The sequence below is a fragment of the Pristiophorus japonicus genome, chromosome 12, assembly GCF_044704955.1.
Source record: "Pristiophorus japonicus isolate sPriJap1 chromosome 12, sPriJap1.hap1, whole genome shotgun sequence".
Classification (NCBI taxonomy): domain Eukaryota; kingdom Metazoa; phylum Chordata; class Chondrichthyes; family Pristiophoridae; genus Pristiophorus; species Pristiophorus japonicus.
The window spans coordinates 101045825-101069405 of record NC_091988.1 but is presented as its reverse complement, the minus strand read 5'-3'; the positions used below and the strand labels follow the sequence as shown (position 1 = coordinate 101069405).

Genomic DNA, 23581 nt, shown 5'->3' with positions numbered 1-23581 from the left:
GAACTGAATATTCAGGGGTATTTGACATTTTGGAAGGCTAGGCAGAAAGGAAAAGGAGATGGGGTAACTCTGTTAATAAAGGATGAGATCAGTGCAGTAGTGAGAAATGATATTGGCTCAGAAGATCAAGATGTAGAATCAGTTTGGATGGAGATAACAAATAATAAGGGAAAGAAGTCACTGGTGGGAGTAGTCGAGAGGCTCCCTAACAGTAGCTACACTGTAGGACAGAGTATAAATCAAGAAATAATGGAGGCTTGTAAGAAAGGTACAGCAATAATCATGGATGATTTTAATCTTCATATAGATTGGACAAATCAAATTGCCAACGGTAGCCTTGAGAATGAGTTCATAGAGTGTATTCAGGATGGTTTCTTAGAACAATACGTTGTGGAATCAACCAGGAAGCAGGCTATTTTAGATCTGGTAATGTAAAATGAGATAGGATTAATTAATGATCTCATAGTAAAGAATCCTCGAGGGAAGAGTGATCAAAGCATGGTAGAATTTCAAATTCAGTTTGAAGGTGAGAAACTTGGGTCTCTAACTAGTGTCCTGAACTTAAATAAAGGCAATTACAAAGGTATGAAGACAGAGTTGGCTAAATTGGACTGGGAAAATAGATTAAAGGGCAAGACAGCAGAACAGCAGTGGCAGAAATTTAAGGAGATGTTATAACTCTTAGAGATATATTCCAGTGAGAAAGAAAGACTCTAAGAGAAGGATGTACCATCCGTGACTAACCAAGAAATTTAAGGATGATACCAGATTTAAAACAAAGGCATACAATGTTGTGAAGATTAGTGGTAGGCCAGAGGATTGGGAAATTTTTAGAAACCAGCAAAGGATGACTTAATCTATCTTCTCTTTTTGAGAGTAAACAAGCAAGAAATATAAAAACAGAGTAAGAGCTTCTACAGTTATATAAAAATGAAGAGAGTAGCTAAAGTAAACATTGGTCCCTTAGAGGATGAGACTGGGGAATTAATAATGGGTAACAGGGAAATGGCAGATTTTGAACAAATATTTTGTATCGGTCTTCATGGTAGTAGACACTAAAAGCATCCCAATAATAGATAATCAAGGAGCTATATAGGGAGGGAGGAACTTAAAACGATCACTATCACTAGAGGAAAAAGTACTAGGCAAACTAATGCGACTCATTATGGGCAGTCCCTCGAAATCGAGGAAGACTTCCTTCCACTCTTTTTTTTTTTAAATGTTCTTGGGTGACTGTACAAGAATTACAGTCTCTGTCAAAGGTCGAACAGACAATCGTTGAAGGAAAGGGTGGGTGGGACTGGTTTGCCGCATGCCCCTTCCGCTGCCTGCTGTGAAAATAATGGGACTAAAGGTGGACAAGTCCCCTGGACCTGATGGCCTGCATCCTTGGGTCTTGAAAGAAGTGGCTGCAGAGATAGTGGATGCATTGGTTGTCATCTACCACAATTCCCTGGATTCTGGAGAGGTCCCAGCGGATTGGAAAACCGCAAATGTAACGCCCTTATTCAAGAAAGGAGGGAGACAGAAAGCAAGTAACGCCCTTATTCAAGAAAGGAGGGAGACAGAAAGCAGGAAACTATAGACCAGTTAGCCTAACATCTGTCATTGGGAAAATGCTAGAGTCCATTATTAAAGAAGTAGTAGTAGGGCATTTAGAAAATTATAATACAATCAAGCAGAGTCAGCATGGTTTTATGAAGGGAAATCATGTTTGACAAATTTGCTGGAGTTCTTTGAGGATGTAACGAGCAGGGTGGATAATGGGGAAACCAGTAGATGTAGTGTATTGGGATTTCCAGAAGGCATTCGATAAGGTGCTACATAAAAGCACAAGATAAAAATTCACGGGGTTGGGGATAATATATTGGCATGGATAGAGGATTGGCTAACTAACAGAAAACAGTAAGTCGGGATAAATGGGTCATTTTCAGGTTGGAAAATGTGAGGTTATCCACTTTGGTAGGGAAAATAAAAAAGTAAATTACTATTTAAATGCAAAGAGACTACAAAATGCTGCAGTAGAGAGGGATCTGGGGATCCTTGTACATGAATCTCAAAGTTACTGTGCAGATACAGCAAGTAATTAGGAAGGTAAATGGAATGTTGGCCTTTATTGCAAGGGGGTTAGAGTATAAAAGCAGGGAAGTCCTGCTATAACTGTACAGGGCATTGGTGAGACCACACCTGGAGTACTGCGTACAGTTTTGGTCTCCGTATTTAAGGAGGGATATACTTGCATTGGAGGCTGTTCAGAGAATGTTCACCAGGTTGATTCCTGAGATTAAGGGGTTGTCTTATGAAGAAAGGTTGAGTAGGTTGGGCCTATACTCATTGGAGTTTAGAAGAATGAGAGGTGATCATATTGAAAAGTATAAAATTCTGAGGGTACAGACAGGGTAGATGCAAAGAGGATGTTTCCACTCGTGAGGGAATCTAGAACTAGGGGCCATAGTTTCAGAATAATGGGTCGCACATTTAAAACTGAGAGGAGGAGGAATTTCTTCTCAGAGGGTCGTGAATCTTTGAAATTCTCTACCCCAGAGAGCTGTGGAGGCTGGGTCATTGAATATATTTAAGTTGGAGACAGACCGATTTTTGAATGATAAGGGAGTGAAGGGTTATGGGGAGCGGACAGGGAAGTGGAGTTGAGGCCAAGATCAGGTCAGCCATCATATTGAATGGCGGAGCAGGCTCGAGGGGCCAAATGGCCTACTCCTGCTCCTCTTTCTTATTGCACAAGAAGGATGGCCACTTGAGTGAGTTAATAAAGAGAAGGCAGCACTATGGAACTGGGTCTCAGCTTGAGTTAACATCGTCTGGAGGGATGGGGAGAAAATTGAGGAATGGGCTGGTGTGTCCTAGCTCCACAAGTTTGCTTGGTTGACCATAGATTTGAATTGTTCATCTTTTCTCTCAACTTGCACCTTCCTATGCACCAGGAAGGACCTGGGTTCCATTCTATACTGAGGGGGCAGATCATAGCCAGGTTGCTGGTAGGGTAACTACAGTTAGCCTTAGTGCCCCTGGGAGGAGGAAATCAGCCAGGCTTCTCGTTCTTTCTTGCTCTCTTGTGACCCCTGCTGGAATGTGTGCACGGGCAGACATTGGGTGAGGACATAATAACAACATAAGAAATAGGAACAGGAGTAGGCCATACGGCCCCTCGAGCCTGCTCCGCCAATTAATACGATCATGGCTGATCTGATCATGGACTCGGGTCCACTTCCTTGCCCGCTCTCCATAACCCCTTATTCCCTTATCGGTTAAGAAACTGTCTATTTCTGTCTTAAATTTATTCAATGTCCCAGCTTCCACAGTTCTCTGAGGCAGTGAATTCCACAGATTTACAAGCCTCTGAGAGAAGAAATTCCTCCTTATCTCAGTTTTAAGATTATGCCCCCTAGTTCTAGCTTCCCCCATCAGTGGAAACATCCTCTCTGCATCCACCTTGTCCAGCCCCCTCATAATCTTATATGTTTCAATAAGATCCCCTCTCATTCTTCTGGATTCCAACCGACTCAACCTTTCCTCATAAGTCAACCCCCTTATCTCTGGAATCAACCTAGTGAACCTTCTCTGAACTGCCTCCAAAGCAAGTGTATCCTTTTGTAAATATGGAAACCAAAACTGCACGCAGTATTCCAGGTGTGGCCTCACCAATACCCTGTATAGCTGTAGCAAGGCTTCCCTACTTTTATACTCCATCCCCTTTGGCAATAAAGGCCAAGATTCCATTGGCCTTCCTGATCACTTGTACCTGTATACTAACCTTTTTGTGTTTCATGCACAAGTACCCCCAGGACAGCGTTGGCCTTGGCTGCACTGTTCCCCGGTTGATGCTCAGTCTAAACTATTGCATGGCTACTTGAGTGAGGCACCTGATGGTAGCATGAACCAGTGCCTTCTGCAGAGGAAAACATTTGAGGGGGAGAGGTGTTCCAGAGGACGACTGTTGTACTCATTTGTTATAATAATTGCAGATTATTATAACCTTTGCTCCAAGCAGCATGCAATCTGGGAAGCAGAGATACTGGCGGATGTATTATTGGCAGTCTTTGTAACACAGGCTGCGACATCAGCTTCATAGGGGCCTTTGCCACTCAGCCACTGCCATGATGCATGTGAAATAAGCTGGGCATCAACCCTGCTGTTTCCAATCTGTGTTTGTTTGACATCTGTCTTTCCTCCTCCGCAGTACCTGGCCTCTCTGTTGTTACACAAGAAGTTTGCTGCGGAGTTTGTGGCTCACGAAGGAGTTCAGAAGCTGCTGGAGATCCCCAGGCCCTCCATGGCTGCCACTGGGGTTTCCCTGTGTTTGTACTATTTGGCTTACAACCAGGATGCAATGGAACGGGTGAGTTGTAGCACCATGCCGGGAAACATTCTGAATCATTTGGGTCTGCCTTCTGTGTTGGTGAAGGATAAGCTTTATTCACAATGCTGTAATTATGGTGTAGATTACATCTTTAAGGTGGTTATCTCTGATGGTCTTTTGCTGTATGAAACTGCCTCTCCATTGGTGACTGTGTCTTCAGCGTCTAGGCCCTAAGCTCTGCAACTCCTTCCCTAAACCTCTCTGCATTTTCACCTCCTCTCTCCACCTTTAAGACAATCCTTAAAACCTACCTCTTTGGCCAAGCTTTTGGGCACCTATCCTAATATCTCCTTATGTGGCTTGGTGTGAAGTTTGGTCTGATAACGCTCCTGTGAACTGCCTTGGGAGATTTTAGTGTGTTGAAGATGCTGTATAGTTGTGGCTCAGTTGGTAGCGCGCTCGCCTCTGAGTCAGAAGGTTGTGGATTCAAATCCCACCCCGGGAACCTGATCACAAAATCTTCAGTGCTGCACTGTCGGAGGTGCCATCATTCGGATAAGACATTAAATTGTGGCCCCGTCTTCTATCTCACGCGGATGTGATATATCCCATTGCACTATTCGAAGAAGAACAGAGGAGTTATTCCTGTTGTGCTGGCAAATATTTATCCCTCAAGCAGCTAAAAACAGATTATCTGATCATAATGATATTGCTGTTTGTGGGACCTTGCTGTGTGCAAATTGGCTGCTGCGTTTCCTACATTACAGCAGTGACTGCACTCCAAAAGTACTTCATCGGCTATGAAGCACCGGGTCGTCCTGTGGTTGTGAAAGGCACAATATAAATATAACTACTTACTTTCTCCTTTATAATTTAGTGCAGGCACTTATTGCCCGTCACATTGATTCTCATTCTTCTCTCTCCAGGTGTGCTTGCTGCCGCACTATGTGCTGTCCGATGTGGTCAGCTACACACTATGGCTGCTGGAGTGCTCCCACGAGTCAGGCCGCTGTCACGCCACTATGTTCTTCTCCATCTCGTTCGCCTTCCGCTCCATCCTGGAGCTGTTTGACAAACAGGATGGTCTCCGCCGGCTGGTTAACCTGGTACGGTTGGCGCAGTTTGTTTGTTTTCTTGCCGCGGTTTACGTTCGTGCCATAACGCTCTGCAATGGTGCAGCGGCATTTGTTTCTGTCGCGCATCTCCGCGGAGCTGAGGGAGAAGGGCGGCAAGGAAATTTTCGCGCAAATATCCACGTGAGCAGGGGGAGTGGCGAGTGAACCAAGGCAGTAAACTGCTGTCCCGTATTGCAGTGCAGTGTAACAGTGGGGCTGGCAGGAAGGGAGATATATCCGACACAAGGATCTCCCAAGCAAGCAGGAAAATTGATGGCAGGACTGTCGTATGACGAGACATTGGGTTGACCAGGCCTGTATTCACTCGAGTTTAGAAGAATGAGAGGGGATCTCATTGAAACGTATAAAATTCTGACTGGGTTGGATAGACTGGATGCGGGGAGGATGTTTCCCCTGGCTGGGAAGTCTAGAACAAGAGGTCACAGTCTCAGGATACAGGGTAGGAAATTTAGGATTGAGATGAGGAGAAATATTTTCACTGAGGGTGGTGAACCTGTGGAATTCTCTACCACAGAAGGCTGTGGAGGCCAAGCCACTGAATATATTTAAGAGGGAGATAGATAGATTTCTAGACACACAGGGCATCAAGGGGTATGGGGAAAAAGCAGGAATACGGTGTGGAGATAGAGCCATGATCAAGACTCGAAGGGCCGAATGGCCGCCTACTATTTTCTATGTTTTCAGCACAAATTAAATGCAAGGCGAATTTATAAAAAGGGTACTTCGAATAAACAGTATTCCCTTAGACCTGTAACCATATCCAGATTGTTCTTTGTGCCAACTAGTTAACTATTTATCTGATGGTAATCTGATCGAGTTGGTTAAAATATTAAAAGGATTCAATAGGGTGAGTTATTAATAGGGTGAATATTAAGAATATTTCCGCTGGTGAGGGAATTGAGAACGAAAGGACATAATCTTAAAATTAGAGCTAGGCAGTTCAGGAGTGAAATCAAGAAGCACTTCTTCACACAGAGTATTGGAAATCTGGAACACTCTTCCCCCCCAAGAGGCAGTAGATTCTGCGTCAAGTGTAGCCTCAAGACTGAGAACAAAAACATTTTGTTGGGTAAGGATATTAAGGGACATAGAGTTGAGGCGGGTAAATGGGATTGAGGTACAGATCAGCCATGATCAAATTGACTGACAGAACTGATTCGAGGAACTGAATGGCCGCCTCCTGTTGCTATGTTCTATCTACGCTCGAATGCCCCAATTTAACCTTGTGCAGATTGTCCGTGTAACCTGGGTTTAATTTTGATTTGTGTGATTCCTGTAGATCAGCACACTGGAAATCTTAAACCTGGAAGATCAGGGCGCTCTGCTCAGTGACGACGAGATCTTTGCCAGCCGCCAAACTGCCAAGCACACGTGTATGGCACTACGCAGGTACTTCGAGTCACATTTGGGGATTAAACTGGAGCACGTGAAAAGATCCTTGCAGCGGACAGAAGGAGGTGCTCTTATTCACCCACACCCACCATGTAAGGTGTGTGCAGAGAAATGAAACCGGTGTATGGAGCGCTGTCAATCCTCTCAATACAGGTGGAGGATTTTGGCACCAAACCAAACTGAGGCCCGGCTATGGTGGTTTTGTCTGAAAGCTTTATGAATTAAATATGTTGCCTTCTTTTGTGATGATCTGGATTATACCAATAGGAGGCATTCAAAATCAATAGTTCCCTTTAATCAAAAGCATTCTAGTTAGGATTCCTGATTCAATTTGAAATGATGATCCTTGTTCACTTGGAAAACAGGAAATCCTCTCCCTTTCTGGCACAGGCTGATTTGCAGATGCCAGTACAGATGCCCGTGCTCATTTACTAAGTTAGATTCCAGAAGACTGAAGATTATTGGTTTGGAACCAGGATGGAACTAGAATTAACCCAGGTCCACTCGTGCAAAGCAACAGTAGCATTAAGGCATCTGTGAAATGCTATCCCTTCATAGATAGCTTTTCTGTTTTCATGGGGCAGGAGCCTCTTCTTAGCGTAAAATCACCTTGTGTTTCTAATAGTGAGCATGGATGTTGAACCTGTCATAACACCCAAGATAACCAAATAGCTGATGAACTATCGACTCTGGATCAGTTCCTATGGACTGGAGGGTAGCTAATGTAACACCACTTTTTAAAAAAGGAAGGAGAGAGAAAACGGGTAATTTATAGACTGGTTAGGCTGACATCAGTAATGGGGGAAATGTTGGAATCAATCATTAAGGATAAATAGCAGCGCATTTGGAAAGCAGTAACAGGATCGGTCCAAGTCAGCATGGATTTATGAATGGGAAATCATGCTTGACGAATCTTCTGGAATTTTTTGAGGATGTAACTAGCAGAGTGGACAAGGGAGAACCAGTGGATGTGGTGTATTTGGACTTTCAAAAGGCTTTGCACAAGAGATTGGTGTGCAAAATCAAAGTGCATGGTATTGGGGGTAATGTACTGACGTGGATAGAGAACTGGTTGACAGGCAGAGAGTTGGGATGGCAGGCAGTGACTAGTGGAGTGTTGCAGGGCTCAGTGCTGGGACCCCAGCTCTTTACAATATACATTAACGATTTAGATGAAGGAATTAGTGTAATATCTCCAAGTTTGCAGATGACACTAAACTGGGTGGCGGTGTGAGCTGTGAGGAGGACGCCAAGAGGCTGCAGGGTGACTTTGACAGGTTAGGTGAGTGGGCAAATGCATGGCAAATGCAATATAATGTGGATAAATGTGAGGTTATCCATTTTGGGGGCAAAAACACACAGGCAGAATATTATCTGAATGGCGGCAGATTAAGAAAATGGGAGGTGCAACAAGACCTGGGTGTCATGGTTCATTAGTCATTGAAAGTTGGCATGCAGGTACAGCAGCCGGTGAAGAAGGCAAATGGTATGTTGGCCTTCATAACTAGGGGATTAGAGTATAGGAGCAGGGAGGTCTTACTGCAGTTGTACAGGGCCTTAGTGAGGCCTCACCTGGAATATTGTGTTCAGTTTTGGTCTCCTAATCTGAGGAAGGACGTTCTTGCTATTGAGGGAGTGCAGCGAAGATTCACCAGACTGATTCCAGGGATGGCTGGACTGTCATATGAGGAGAGACTGGATTAACTAGGCCTTTATTCACTGGAGTTTAGCAGGATGAGAGGGGATCTCGTAGAAACGTACAAGATTCTGACGGGACTGGACAGGTTAGTTGCGGGAAGAATGTTCCTGATGTTGGGGAAGTCCAGAACCAGGGGACATAGTCTTAGGATAAAAGGTAGGCCATTTAGGACTGAGATGAGAAGAAACTTCTTCACTGAGAGTTGTTAACCTGTGGAATTTCCTGCCGCAGAGAGTTGTTGATGCCAGTTCATCGGATATATTCAAGAGGGAGTTAGATATGGCCCTTACGGCTCAGGGGATCAAGGGGTATGGAGAGAAAGCAGGAAAGGGGTACTGAGGGAGTGATCAGCCATGATCTTATTGAATGGCGGTGCAGGCTTGAAGGGCCGAAAGGCCTACTCCTGCACCTATTTTCTATGTTTCTATAAACTCAGTTTGAAACAGCAGCCCTATATACAGAATACCTTCAAGTTGAAAAAAGTAAGGGAGAAGCTAAATCAGGAAGGAGTGATCAGAGGAGGTAAAACATGGGTCTGTTGGGCCTTGTCAATACAGGAGGGACAGACGTGAGGAGTTCCACAGGTTCTGGGAAAGGATGAATTGCATGGAGCAAGAAAAATCACGTGGAGGGTGGCTTATTTGCGTCGTGACCCTGGACACCGTGGACCACTTCCCATATCTCGGGAGCCTCCTATCAACAAGAGCAGGCATTGACAACGAGATTCAACACCGTCTCCAGTGCGCCAGTGCAGCTTTCAACCGCCTGAGGAAAAGACTATTTGAAGACCAGTCCCTCAAAACTGTCACCAAGCTCATGGTCTACAGGGCTGTAGTAATACCCGCCCTCCTGTATGGCTCAGCGACATGGACCATGTACAGCAGACACCAATTGCTGGAGAAATATCACCAACGATGTCTCTGCAAGATCCTACAAATCCCCTGGGAGGACAAGCACACCAACACCAACATCAGCGTCCTCGTCCAGGCCAGCATCCCCAGCATTGAATCACTGACCACACTCGATCAGCTCCACTGGGCAGGCCACATAGATCGTATGCGAGACACGAGACTCTCAAAGTAAGCTCCTTCACGGCAAACGAGCCAAAGGTGGGCAGCGGAAACGTTACAAGGACACCCTCAAAGCCTCCCTGATAAAGTGCAACATCCCCACTGACACCTGGGAGTCCCTGGCCCAAGACCGCCCTAAGTGGAGGAAATGCATCCGAGAGGGCACTGAGCACCTCGAGTCTCGTCGCCGAGAACATGCAGAAAACAAGCGCAGGCAGCGGAAAGAGCGTGCGGCAGACCAGTCCCACCCACCTCTTCACTCAACGACTATCTGTCCCACCTGTGACAGAGTCTGTGGCTCTCGTATTGGTCTGTTCAGCCACCTAAGAACTCACTTCAGGAGTGGAAGCAAGTCTTCCTCGATTCCAAGGGGTTGCCTATGATGATGATGACGATGACTAGGACAAAAATGCCGATCAGAGTATAGTGCATTCCCTTTAACTCGTATCCACCAGGAGCCAAGAAATCACAGGATTAAAAACAAGTCTGGAATGTGTTTTTGGCCCACGATGCTCTGACCGATTTTTTTTTTCTTTAAATTCAGCTCAACCCAAATTTTCAAGAAATGAACCAGTCCCAACATGAGAGGAATATACTGACAGAAAGGAGAAGGATACGGTCGTGAGATGAGAACAGTCAATTATTTGGACAATAAACTTCGTGACCGAGCCCTTCATCTTCCTTTTCTCTTAAATGGGAAATGTCGCTGGAAATCTGGAACAGCAATGGGAAATGCACAGCATCTGTAAAAAGAGATTGGTTAATTGTTTTGAGGGAACCGTTCCTCAGAACTCCAGGCAGGCGGACGTTGCGGTGTTCCCCACACCATTGAGAAGAACCCTTCACAACCTGTTGCAGATTCTCTCGGACCAAGAAGTGGACACCTCCAGTGTGGGGGAGAAACAACATCCATTGTTCCAGGAAAAAAATCCACTGGGGTGAAAGATTATTTTTAAAGCACTTTGCAAATGAGAGTAGCTTTTTGACTCGAGTCTAGATTAGTGCAGCTATTACACCTACTGCTGCTGTTCACCCTCTAGGCTAACAGGTTTGCCGCAAACCTGTCCCGCCCACTCTTTCCATCAACTACTATCTGTCCCACCTGAGACAGGGACTGTGGTTCTCGTATTGGACTGTTCAGCCACCTAAGGACTCATTTTTAGAGTGAACGCAAGTCTTTCTCGCTTCCGAGGCACTGCCTATGATGATGGGGCTAACACAGATAACCTATGTGGGCATCTGGCTTTTAGGGGGCAGGGTAGCCCCCTGGAGGGTTCTGCCTTGCAGAAATGTTTGGCTTGGAAAATCAGGGTTCCTTGTGAGCCTGTATGGAGAGTGTTCTTGGTAAGGAAGTTATGGCCAATGTGGAAGGCTTCAGAAACCAGCAAGAAGGTTTAAAAGTTATCGCAGGCATGGCCCCTAAAGTTGCAGCCCGTTGGAGTGAGCGTACAGTCTGCGTTACAGGTTTGAAAGATCTGCAGTAAATCAGGTTCATGTCCTGCATCTAAATAGTCCCATTTAGAAAGTGTGTGTGTTCTGCTAGCGAACTGACCTCTCCTGTGCAATATGTCTCTTTTCTCAGGACCTTTGACCACATATGGTTTTCTTGTGCTCCGTAAGGGAGAAAACACCATCACCCACTTTTCCAGAGCCTTTAAGGAGTCTGTAGTGATCTTGGAGATTAGTTTATTGTGGACAATGTTGAAAACGGCACACTCTTTATCCATGTTCGTTTTTAAACCCTTGCATGTTGCAGTCCTTCACTACATTACATATCGTCAGTAGACGCAGTGGCCTCAGAATTGCGCTCTGGGATTCTAATGTATAGTATGTTCATCTAAAATCGGTGGAAGTGTTAACTACGTTTAAAATAAATGGGTCAATACCTCCGGTTATCCTGCGGCATAGTTTGAAATCCTTGCTTCAGTCTCTCTTTTCTCCCCCCCCCCCCCCACCTTTGAATTCTAGAACTGGGGCTATTCATGACATGGTGTTGTCTACTCCTCCGTGAACAAATGAAACTTTCTGCTTTCTAAGACTTTGACCCAACCCTCAGGTTGTCTCCTTGCATCTGATGCTGGGTTCCTTTTCAACAATAACCAACCTGCTGGGAGCTGCTTAAGCTTATGCTGTATGCAAGTCAGGGAGCATGTAAATGTATGTGTTGCATGTGTGCGGGCGTGCTGGGAACCATGCATGCTGGTGCCTCAAGTATCTGCATGCACTCAAGTTGCACCTGTAACTTCACGATGGACGCAGATTTAAAACCAGCCTTCATAAGTGACTTCTCTCTCATCAGACACTGGGTTCCTTTCGAAAGTGGGCATGCTGGGAACTGTCAATGTGTCCTGTATCCAAAAATCAGGTACGGAATCTTAAATGCTTTGCCATGTCTGTGTAAAGTTACATGTGTCTCTTTGTTTAAAGGGTGGTGGGTGGGGCAAGCTTGCTTTTGCTACAGCTCGCTTTGAAAACACTTTCTGCTTCTTCTGAGCATGAAGAGCCAAAATGGCTGCAACATGGGTGGAAGCTTGGGCATTTGTGTGTTCCATTGGATAGGCATCTTTCTGAACAATGTATTAACTTGTCCAGATGGAGGGAGTATGTTAGTTTCAAAAGTTTTGATTCACGGAGGTTTGTGACATCATCCATGGACGGTATCCCATTATAACTTTGTATCCTCCCTGACAGAAGGCTGGTCATCTTTCAGCGACCAGTGCATCACTTCCATTTTGCATCCAGAGTAAACATCACAGCAAATCACCGCTTTGTATGTTCTTGTTTTCAACGTTGTACTACGTGTATAATTAGAAAACGTGAATTGGTACCTCAAGTCTAAGAACTTTTATCCCCAGGGAATCTTTCTTCATTAACCTGTTTTTGATCAGTTCAGGAGTCATCTGCTCAGGAATACTTGGGTAGATGCTGCATATGGAATGTGGTTCTGCTTCTGCCCTGATGGTTTGGGGCCACAGATTTTGAGGTGGCTGCTGCCGGAGCTAATTTGTTTGTTTTGAATCTCTCTTCTAGGCCTGTTCCTACACCCACGACCAAGTTATGGAGATGATGGAGTTTCTGATTGAATATGGCCCAGCAAGACTGTTTTGGGAGCCAGCTGAGGTTTTTCACAAGCTCTCTTGCGTACAACTTCTGTTGCAGCTCATATCCATCGCTTGTGATTGGAGGACTTACTACGGCAGGTAGGCTTTGACCCATGGCTCCAGATTTCTAGTTGGGGGATCACTGCAAAATGTGGCCTTAAAGGTGTTTGTTATTCTCATCCATCAGCTCAGCAGCGGCGATGGGGCCGAATAAATTTACTTCATTGTGGGTTTTGAGCTAGTCATCTGTATCCTTTTTTGTGACAAGTCACTCTGACATTGTCTGTCCAGCGCTTCCTTGGTCTTGGCTTTTTGCTCCACTGTGTGCATGGCCACGAAAGGTATTCAAGCTGTTTTCATTCTTGAAATGTACCCAAACCATCGCAGTCGTCTTTCTTGGCTCTTTTGTATAAATGTTTCTTACCCAAGTATGGTTTTTTCCCCCTCAATTATTTATATGGAAAAATACTTCCATCCCAGTATTTAGACTTAAAAGCATACATCTGCTTAAAATATGAGCCCTACCATGTTGGGCGGCCATGGTGTTTGGGACCACAGGGCTAATGTTTGAGGTTAGGGACCTGAAACTTAGCATTTCTGGTATTTTCATTATTTGATGAACCTGGCTGAAAGTCTCGGTGTAAGGTTGGGTTTGGAGAGATGATAAATCAAATACTAATGAGTTTGATTACTATTTGGATGTTAAAGGCCTGTAGATTGCTGGAGGAAAGGCCGGATTGAAGGAGGAAAGGAGTTCCATAGTTTTGAATAATGAGTAGCTGGTTTTAGTGCGTGTTTGTTTGAGGAAACAATAAAAATAGAGTACACTTTGTTTTCTTTGATTGAAATGTTTCTTATTGAAGTTTTCAAAATTGGAACAACAACTTGTATTTATATAGTGCATTTAATGCAGGAAAATCTCGTGAGGTGCTTCAGAGGCAAAATCAAAAAATGGATGCTGAGCTAAAGAAAGAGTTATTAGGATGGATGATCAAAGAGCTGGGTGTTAAGGTGGGCCTTAAAGGAGGAGAGGGGAGCAGAGGTGGAAAATTGTTGACACAATTGTCAAATTGTGCTCAAATTGGTGAAAACCGGTTCCATCGAAGTTAGCTGATCTCAGCCAGATCAGGTGTGAGTTAGTGCTACAATTGGCCTCGTCGGTCCCCTAGATTAGCTAAGAGAAAAAGAGCCATGGTTCTTGCTCTTGTTCATAGTCCAGCTACATGTGAATGTCGGGATGAGTTGGAATTGGAATCGGCTGTGATGCACTGACCACTGCCACCTACTGCCTTCCCCAGCTCCCCGCCCTCGCCATGTAATCAGCTAACATGCTTCTACACACTATTTGGACTCTCATATAGAGCGTGAATTGATGAGGTACCAGTGGAAAAATTAGTTGCCCGTGAGGAGTTGATAACTGGGGGGGCGGGGGGTGAAATGGAGAAAGAAAGTTGTATGGGGAAGAAGTAAGGGATAGTCCCTTTTGGCATAAAACCAAGTGTCTGTTAGTAATGGGTTCAGTACAGCTAGGATAAATATAAAGCTGTGTGTACCTCGAAAGCAGATCTGGAGAGACCCGAGCTAGGGGACTGCAGGGAAACAGGCCGACAGATTCTGCTCCCTCCTCAGAGGCGAAAATTTCTTGAATGTCTTGGAACCTTCACAGGAATTGACCACCTGTTGTTGGATTTGTAGCAGTTGGGTGGGGTGGTTTGACCCATCCACCTCCACGGAGGTGTGTGGGGGTGCTGACCCATCCACCTCCATGGCACGAACCTGGTATTGCAGTACTTTCAGGAACGGTGCAGTGGCTCTTGGCCTTTTGGCTAAGAGCATTGGCGCAGAGTGATCCTTGATGTGTGCAAGGTGACCTCTGGCGTTTGTGATCTGACAAAGAATTGGAAAGATTGGCTACGAAAAATTAATTAACGACCTCCTTGGATGAGACCCAAGAGAGAGCTCACTACAGCAGATGTTATTTATGTTGGAGGAGTAGGTTAGTTGTGGTGAAGTTTGTGATCTTGAAGGGGGGAGTTGTTGCTGAGATATTCTTGGCTTAGGTCTGGTCTTTTGGGGATAACGTCACTCAACGAGTGAGAATTCCACTGACAGGAGCTTCCTATATTTATCAATATTCCAACCAGTAACACCAGACGGCTAAAACTGTGTGTTGTGCTGGCCATTTCATCGTGCCAGCACCTCTGGTCTGTCTGTAATAATACTTGTATTAAGAGGAAGGAAATGGTTAGTGCTTTCAATGTGAAGTATTTAATCACACCGCTATCTACATGTCAACATTTATTTCAAACTCCATGATTGGCACTTTAATATGCCTGTTGTTGATCAATGTGTAACCAACTGGATTAAGTGAGACTGAACAGTTCTTATCAGACCGACCAAGCATACCTGCTTTCACAGGGCACTTTCATAGAGGAGGTCCTGAAACAATAAAATCTGCACTTCCTTTAACTTGGTGAAACATCCCAAGGAGAGAGCAAGAGGCTTAGATTCTGAGCAGGAACTGGGAGAAGCATTGGGGAGGTGACTAAAGACAGAGGTTTAGAGGAGACGTTTGAAGGTGGGGAAAGATGAAGGAGGAGCAATGCAGAGTTCAGGGAGCGATTGCTGAAGGCAGTGTTTGAATTGATTGCTGTGAAACTCATTGGGGGCAATAATACTGACACTAAAATTACACCTCCCCCCAGAATAGTTTTCCTCTTCTTTCTCTTCCTCCTGCCCACGAATTCTCAGGGGTAGGGAGCAGATGATGCATTCCAACGGTGGTCCCAAATTATTGATACCTCCCTGAGAGCTTGCAAGATGTTATCTCGTGTATCAACAAAGATGGTCCCTAAGGAAAGAGTCTTGGCACATCTGTGTCATGGTTGTCCTTGTCTCCCACCAGAACAATCAACGACTCACTGAAACTTTTGTTAAATGTATGCAGATTAGATTTTGTTTTAAAAAGGCAGTGCGACTGAAAATGTACCACTTTTTGGTATTTAATCTGGGAGCTGACCCTATTATTCAGCAGCAATACAAAAGAGTACTATTCGAAGACCAGCAGATTTACTGACGGACATTTATCCCTCAACCAACATTATTAAAACCAGAAAGACTGCTTGGGTTGGGGCTCTTTAGTCTAGAAAAGAGAAGGCGGAGGGGTTAATTGGTAGAGGTCTTTAAAATCATGAAGGGGTTTGATAGGGTAGACGCAGAGAAGATGTGTCCACTCGAGAGTCCAAAACTAGGGCCCATAAATATAAAGTAGTCACTAATAAATCCATTAAGGAATTCAGGAGAAACATCTTTGCTCACAGTGGTGAATTGTGGAACTCGCTACCATGTGGAGTAGTTGAGGTAATAGTATGGATGTATTTAAGAGGAACACATAGAAACATAGAATATTGTATTCAGTTTTGGTCTCCTAATCTGAGGAAGGACATTCTTGCTATTGAGGGAGTGCAGCAAAGATTCACCAGACTGATTCCCGGGATGGCAGGACTGATATATGAGGAGAGACTGGATCGACTGGGCTTGTATCCACTGGAGTTTAGACGAATGAGAGGGGATCTCATCGAAACATATAAAGTTCTGGCAGGATTGGGCAGGTTTGAGGCAGGAAGCATGTTCCCGTTGCTGGGGAGTTCCAGAACCAGGGGTCACAGTCTAAGAATAAGGGGTAAGCCATTTAGGACCAAGATGAGGAGAAACTTCTTCAGTCAGAGTTGTTAACCTGTGGAATTCTTTACCGCAGAAAGTTGTTGAGGCCAGTTCGTTAGATATATTCAAGAGGGAGTTAGATATGGCCCTTATGGCCAAAGGGATCAAGAGGTATGGAGAGAAAGCAGGAAAGGGGTACTGAGGGAATGATCAGCTATGATCTTATTGCATGGTGGTGCACGCTCGAAGGGCCGAATGGCCTGCTCCTGCACCTAATTTCTATGTTTCTAACACACGAGGGAGAAATGAATAGAAAGATATGCTGATAGGGTGAGACAAAGTAAAGTGGGAGGAGACTCGTGTGGAGCACAAACAATGAGCATATCGACTATTGGGCCAAATGTTCTGTTTCTGTGTTGTAAATTCTACATAAAACAACCATTTAATGTCTAGTCCTTGAAGGCAGTCGGTTGATTTTTATTCCCTGTGCCACATGACTGAGATCGGAAACTCATTTGTACGGGATTGTGGGTGGTGTCCCATAATCATCCTTTGCTGGGGTGTAGGGGGGTGTCTGCAACAGGCTGTCTGCTAAATGTTTGTGTCTCTGTGCCATACCCTAATTCTGCATGCTCTCCTTCCTTCAGGAGTGACACTGTTCGTTCTGCTCTAGATGTGCTGGCTGTCCTCACCGTGGTTTCCAAAACACAGCTTTTGCTAGCAGAGTCTGTAGATGTGATGGATGAAGGGTCCTCCACTGTGACTGCTGTGGGTGAGTGGGTTTTTCTTAATCTATGGCCATTGTTGTTCAAAGATCACCTTCAAAAGATTAACAGTTTCCATCTGGAATACAAACGATGAAGAGGAACTGCTAATGGGATCTGGATTCAAATCGAGCCCAGATTTGTGGGGTAAAATCTGCCTGCTAGTTCTTGCTTAAACTGAGCAGTGTCAGTTCAGTTCCTCCTGGCCATGGGCCCACAGCACAAGTTGGCCCTAATTCGTCGCTAATTGAGTGGTGCAGGAAATGGTCAAATGTTGAACTATATTGAGGCATGTTATTTGGGGAGTGTCGAGCAATGTACCTTCTAATTTTTTCTTTGTACTTAGCGGGCCACGGATTCCTTTGAGCACGATCTTTTTTTCGTGTGCAAATTTTACAAAAGCAACAGCAAAAGGCATGTACAGTATACAGTAATGCCATATTGCCACCCCACCAGCTCAAACCGTGAGACAATCAGACCAACTCTTTAAAAATCATGAAGTCAGTTGCTATTTTTGGTTTATAAATGTAATTCGTGGCTTTATTTAATTTCTAACAAGTCACAACTCTTATTAAAACTAAATTACACATGCCTCGTGTTAGAATTTGCTGTCTGGTATCCCATTAAAGTTATAATCATAACATCTCTGAGTCAATGGAAAAAGCTAATAGTGGAGACTAGTCAGGGCAATGGTGGAGGGCTTAACGGACAGGTGGGGACTCCTCCCTTGTGAAGTGTTAATGGCAGATTGGACCACAATCTGACAGAGATTGTAATTCCTGTATTGGACTGTTCAGCTACCTAAGGACTCATTTTTAGAATGGAAGCAAGTCTTCCTCGATTTCGAGGGACTGCCTATGATGATGATGGACCACAATAGAAGCACTGAATCTAACACATTAACAACTATTAGCATCATCGTAGGCAGTCCCTCGAAATTGAGGAAGACTTGCTTCCACTCTAAAAATGAGTCCTTAGGTGGCTGTACAGTCAATGCAGGCATTACAGTCTCTAACAGGGGGCAGACAGTGGTTGAAGGGGATGGTGGGTGGGACTGGTTTGCCGCACGCTCCTTCCGCTGTCTGCGCTTGTTTTCTGCATGCTCTCGGCGACGAGATTCGAGACCTCCCGGATGCTCTTCCTCCACTTTTGGTGGTCTTGGGCCAGGGATTCCCAGGTGCCGGTGGAGATATGTTGCACTTTATCAAGGAGGCTATCTGAGATTGTCCAAGCCATCTCCTGTTCCTTTGTAACCGGAAACAAAATGTTAAATGGATTAGCAGTTTAACCAAAGGTGGCCATTATGTCAATGTCTAGAGGTTTGGAGAAAAGGGACCTCATATAAACCTGTACAGGACTCTTGCATCAAGCTATTAGTACCCTCAATTATCTCTTGGGTTATACCAACACTTTTTCATTTAAGTGCACCCAAAGCCATTTTCCATTGGAGCAAAAGCGCTTGTAGAACTGCAGCCAAATCTTCTATAATAATTTATTTTTTGTCTGTCCGGGGGCTGGGACCTCGTGGTCCGGAATGAATGACAGTTGCACCGACCAATGGGCGATCAGGGCAGCCCCCCCCCCCCCCCCCAGTCCTCGCAACCAATTAGGGCGGGGAGCACTGGCGCAAATTTTTAAAGTTTGATTGACGCTGGGTCTGCTCCAATGTCGAGGCGGCGGGGCCTCCTCGGGCGTTGCTACAGAGCCGAGAGGGGGAGGGAAGGGAGAGAGCGAGGGCAGGAGGGGTGGCTTCAGCGTTGATTCTATAGACAAAGATGATAACAGTCTAAACAAGTACTGTTGTAATAAAGATACTCATTTGACCGCAAATGTTTTGCGGGTCTCTGCTAGTTTAAGATTAAACTGTGCTTCCCTTTCCCTCCTGCCTTGGTACTGCTTTCGTCTTTAATCAGACACACACTCACATCAACATTTCCAGTTCAGGACCGTTTTCTTGGTTTACACATCCACAGCTCACTTTTGTCTGCATACACCATATGATTTGAAACATTAAAATAAAGTTTCGCCTGAAGAGGTTCACCCAGACACACACTGTCTAACGATCGGGATAAAATATATATTTTTAAATATTAACTTTAAAAATTAATATTTTCCAAATATAAGAAAAATCTAACTTCACTTTGCTGCCTTCACTTCACTGAGTGGTCTTCTGTCTGAGGGCTTGTCCTTTGGAAACTACACTGAGTCAAATTTAAACTTCTTTCGATGTTTTGTTGCATGGGAGTCCATTATCCCGAATCTCTCTCATTACTTCTAAGCTCGTTGTAGCCCTTCATTGTGGAAACTGCTTACTTTTCAGAATGATTCCACAACTCATGTAAAGTTGTGTGATTCAGTAATACTGCCCTGGCCTTTCGAAACAGTAGACCAGGGACTTTCCTTTCATCGCTCCCCAATGGATTCAACCCCAACTCCCAGAGGTGGAAAGGCAATGCTGTAACATGAGTGTGACACTGACCCTTATTAGGGACCTGCATACAACCTTCAACATCACTTTGATAAGCCCAAAAAAGAGCAATCATCAAAATAATTCAGCACACAACTTGCATACCCAAACTGGTGACTTGTTGTTCTGCGTGTGCTGATCCAAAGTGCGGCCAGAGACGACCTCCCTGCGTGGAGCATGCGAGGAGCAGGTCCAGGAAGCTGAACAGGAGCAGGCGCAGGTCTCGGCAACAAGTCACCAAATACACGTCTCAAGAGCCGAACCCAAGCTGCCGGCCCAGCACCATTGAATCGCAGCTCCAGCACCTCCCGGTTCCACCGAGTCCGACTATTTGAATGCACCGCAGCCCTAGAGAGCGTGCGCTGCGGGGAAATTAGCGGGGTAGATAGAACGGTTGCTGGGGCGCAGAGAATTGTGGGTCCTACAGCCGCCATTAGTCGACGACTGACCACCGTTCCAATTTGGATCGACTGTGAGGTTCCCAGGCCATTCTGACTTTTCCCCGTTTGTTCAGTATTGGGCCCCTCCCACCCCGCTCCAGCTGTCCTGAGAGTTTAAGTGCGCGGGAGCTGACAGCTCCGTGTGTGGCCACGCACCTTAGAGGGAACATAGGTGTAGAAGGAGCTTTACGCTGTATCTAGCCCATGCTGTACCTGCCTGGGCGTGTTGGGTCGGTGTCGAGGGAGCTTTGCTCTGTATCTAACCTGTGCTGTACCTGCCCTGGGAGTGTTTGATGGGACAGTGTAGAGGGAGCTTTACTCTGTATCTAACTTGTGCTGTACCTGCCGCTGGGACGGTGTAGAGGGAGCTTTACTCTGTATCTGTCCTGTAGTGTACCCAATCTGGGAGACTTGGGCAATCTCTTCATGGATTCTTTAACACTTCCACTTGGGAGAATAGACTAGAGACTCGTGGGTTTTTAATGAGACTGCTGCTGTATAGTTGATAACCTGGGGGTCGAGGCAGAGAATTTGTGTCAAAAACACGATGTCTTATTTAATACAACTGTAGTGTGTTGGGAAAGCTTGTGTGGCGAGTTCTCGGGAACACCAACACTACTCAATCGCAGCTGCTATTGGTAATTCAGTGAAGAATGGGGGAATGGTTCCACTAAGATTTCAGTGAAGTGTAAAGTTGAGTGCAATATTTAGCTGTTGAAGTATTTTGAGCTGTGACGTTGCGGAGCTTACAGGTCTGTAAGATTCTGTCCTACATTAAAGGGCCTTGTTTTCTCTTGCAGGGATGAGCATTATTCTCGGAGTTGCCGAGGGGGACATCTTCTCGAACGACGCTGAGACACAGAAGTCCGCGCTTCAAGTCATTATCAACTGCGTCTGCGGACCCGATAAGCGCATCTCCAGCATCGGCAAGTTCAACTCCGGGACCCCTCGGCGCAAGAGCCTGCAGAACCCCAAGAGCACGGAGAGCGTGCTGACCAAGATGTGGAACATGGTGCAAGCCAACAACGGCATCAAGGTGCTGCTGTCCCTGCTGACGGTGAAGATGCCCATCACGGACGCTGATCAGATCCGCAGCCTGGCATGCAAAGCCCTAGTGGGCCTGTCCCGCAGCAGTTCGGTGAAGCAGATCATCAGCAAGCTTCCTCTGTTCAGCAGCGGCCAGATCCAGCAGCTGATGCGGGAGCCCGTGCTTCAGGACAAGCGGCACGAGCACGTCAAGTTCTGCAAGTACGCCTCCGAGCTGATCGAGCGGGTGTCGGGGAAGCCGCTGTCCATCGGCTCTGACGTCTCGCTGGCCCGGCTCCAGAAGGCCGACGTGGTGGCCCAGACACGCATCGCCTTCTCTGAGAAAGAGCTGCTGCTGCTCGTCCGCAACCACCTGGTGTCTCACGGGCTGCACGACACCGCCTCGGTGCTCACCAAGGAGGGCGACCTCCCCAGGACACCGGCCATCCAGGCCGCCCCACCGCATGCTTCGGCCTTCACGCCTGTGGTCGCCGCCGGCACCTCCCCCGTCGGCTTGCCCCGGACTCCCAGACTGGCCAACGGCATTTCCTCTCGAACCATCAATCTGACGGCCTTTTCGACGCCCAGCCAAGCGAAGGTGGCGGTCGCTCAAGTGACCCCCTCCACCCCCGGGCTTGCCTGCCCCAATGGCTCACCAATAATCGGCAAGATAAGCTTCTCGAAGGAGAAGCCGTCTCCCTGCAACGGCACCAACCTGAAGAAGCAGAGGCTCATTCGCCAGAAGTCCGACTACGGGGCTTACAACCAGACGCCGGCCATTAAAAAGCAGCTGGACCGCCACCTACCCTCCCCACCGTCCTTGGACAGCATCATAACAGAGTACCTGCGGGAACAACATGCGCGCTGCAAGAACCCTGTTGTCACCTGCCCGCCCTTTTCCCTCTTTACCCCTCACCAGTGCCCGGAGCCAAAACAGAGACGGCAGGCGCCGTTGAACTTCACCTCCCGTGTGACGCACCGAGCCTCCTTCCCCAAGTACGGAGGAGTGGATGGGGGTTGTTTTGACCGGCATCTCATCTTCAGCAGGTAACGCCTCGCTGTTTGCATAAACTTCCTGAGGATTGGTGGGGCATTCCCCTGCACGGAATGAATAAACCTGAAGCGCCCCCCCCCTGCATATAGCGAGCATGTTCGTGCTAGCAGGGTTTGCCCGCTATACGCAGCGAGCGGTAAAATCACGATGGGTTGTAGTGTTAAAATAACTGCTATAATGGCTAGCCATGCAGGTAGCTGATTCAAGCTGCCTTCGCCTGAAATCGGCAGAGCTCGTAAACCTGAGAGAACTGATCGGCACCAAATAGCCGGCGAGCTTAATACGGTGCAAGTGTGGTGCCTTTGACTCATGGTAATAATGTGCTTACGCTATTTGCCCGGTATAGGCGGCTGTCCACGATAAACATGGACGGTGTAAGTGCCAGGGGACTGTAATTTTATTCGACTCGGTGTTAATTCAGTGGTTCCCATGCCTTTTTAATGAAACTTTTCTCCTCACCTGTGCTACGTATTGGCTGAGAGGACAGTCACAGGATCTACCTCTGAGTTGCCACCAGTGTTTTCTTGAGCTGGTGGACAGGAGATACGCAGATGAAATCAGTATGTGTTCTTTCTCCTTCTCGCCCTCCTCTTTCCCCAATATCCAGATAACTGAGGCGCTAAATGTGTGGTAATGTCGTCCAGATAAGGCAGGCCCCAGGTCCGATCGGGCGGAGGTGAGCCTAGATCAGTGAGGGAATAATTAGCTCCTGTTGGCTATTCTAGGACCTCTCTGGAAAAGTATGTGGAGCTTTGTGAGGATTAGGCTCCAATATAAATCCTCCCGCGATCGATTAGGCTGCATAGGCTTGCTGTCTGGGTAAGATACCAGACGACAACCCGTATCCATAGAACCGTACTGCTGTGTGGGGTGGTGTCAGCAAATTAAAAATAAATAACTGGGTGTAACACCAAGGAAAAAGCATGATTAGCATTAGTCAGGCAACAAAGTGTGTCTGGAATTGTAGCATCGACCTATTTCCTGCTACGCTCTTGCAGCTGGGTAGGACATTTCTGCCTTAATTTTATTTTCCAAAAAGCATGGTTTACACAGACTGTCAGAGGCTCACACCTCTGTGCTCAGAGCTCAGGGGTTTTTCCACCCGCCTTGGTTTCCAGACTTTACCACTTCCAGGTGCCAGATAAATGAGAATCCAATCCCCCCCCCCCCCGCAACCTCCATCTTGCTTCAATTACTTCATTGGCTGTAAAGCGCTTTGTGACGCCTGATGATCATGAAAGGCGCTATATAAATGCAAGTCTTTCTTTTCAAATAAGAGCCTATGTTCACCTCACTAGCTCCAGCTCCCACTGCACCATGCCTAGGCCTATGTCCCAGATTACCCATGAGCTACACAGCAAGACATACAAATACTGCACACACACATCATTCTGCTTTACTGGAACACTAATGATAACACATGAGACTGGAGTCGCATGTAGGCCAGACTG

General features: G+C 46.2%; 1 protein-coding gene across 4 annotated transcripts in view; it reads left to right on the top strand.

Moving 5' to 3' along the window:
- LOC139277396 (DDB1- and CUL4-associated factor 1) overlaps positions 1–23581 on the top strand; it is a 126850-nt gene that overhangs the window by 59486 nt on the left and 43783 nt on the right. For 2 of the 4 annotated variants that reach the window (XM_070895808.1, XM_070895807.1), the window contains exons 9-15: positions 4199–4357; positions 5245–5424; positions 6734–6943; positions 11915–11980; positions 12646–12815; positions 17027–17151; positions 20851–22123. In XM_070895808.1, the coding sequence (XP_070751909.1) occupies positions 4199–4357; positions 5245–5424; positions 6734–6943; positions 11915–11980; positions 12646–12815; positions 17027–17151; positions 20851–22123 (2183 nt within the window). The remainder of the gene's footprint in view (positions 1–4198; positions 4358–5244; positions 5425–6733; positions 6944–11914; positions 11981–12645; positions 12816–17026; positions 17152–20850; positions 22124–23581) is intronic. The other 2 variants (XM_070895810.1, XM_070895809.1) reach the window with 1 other exon arrangement.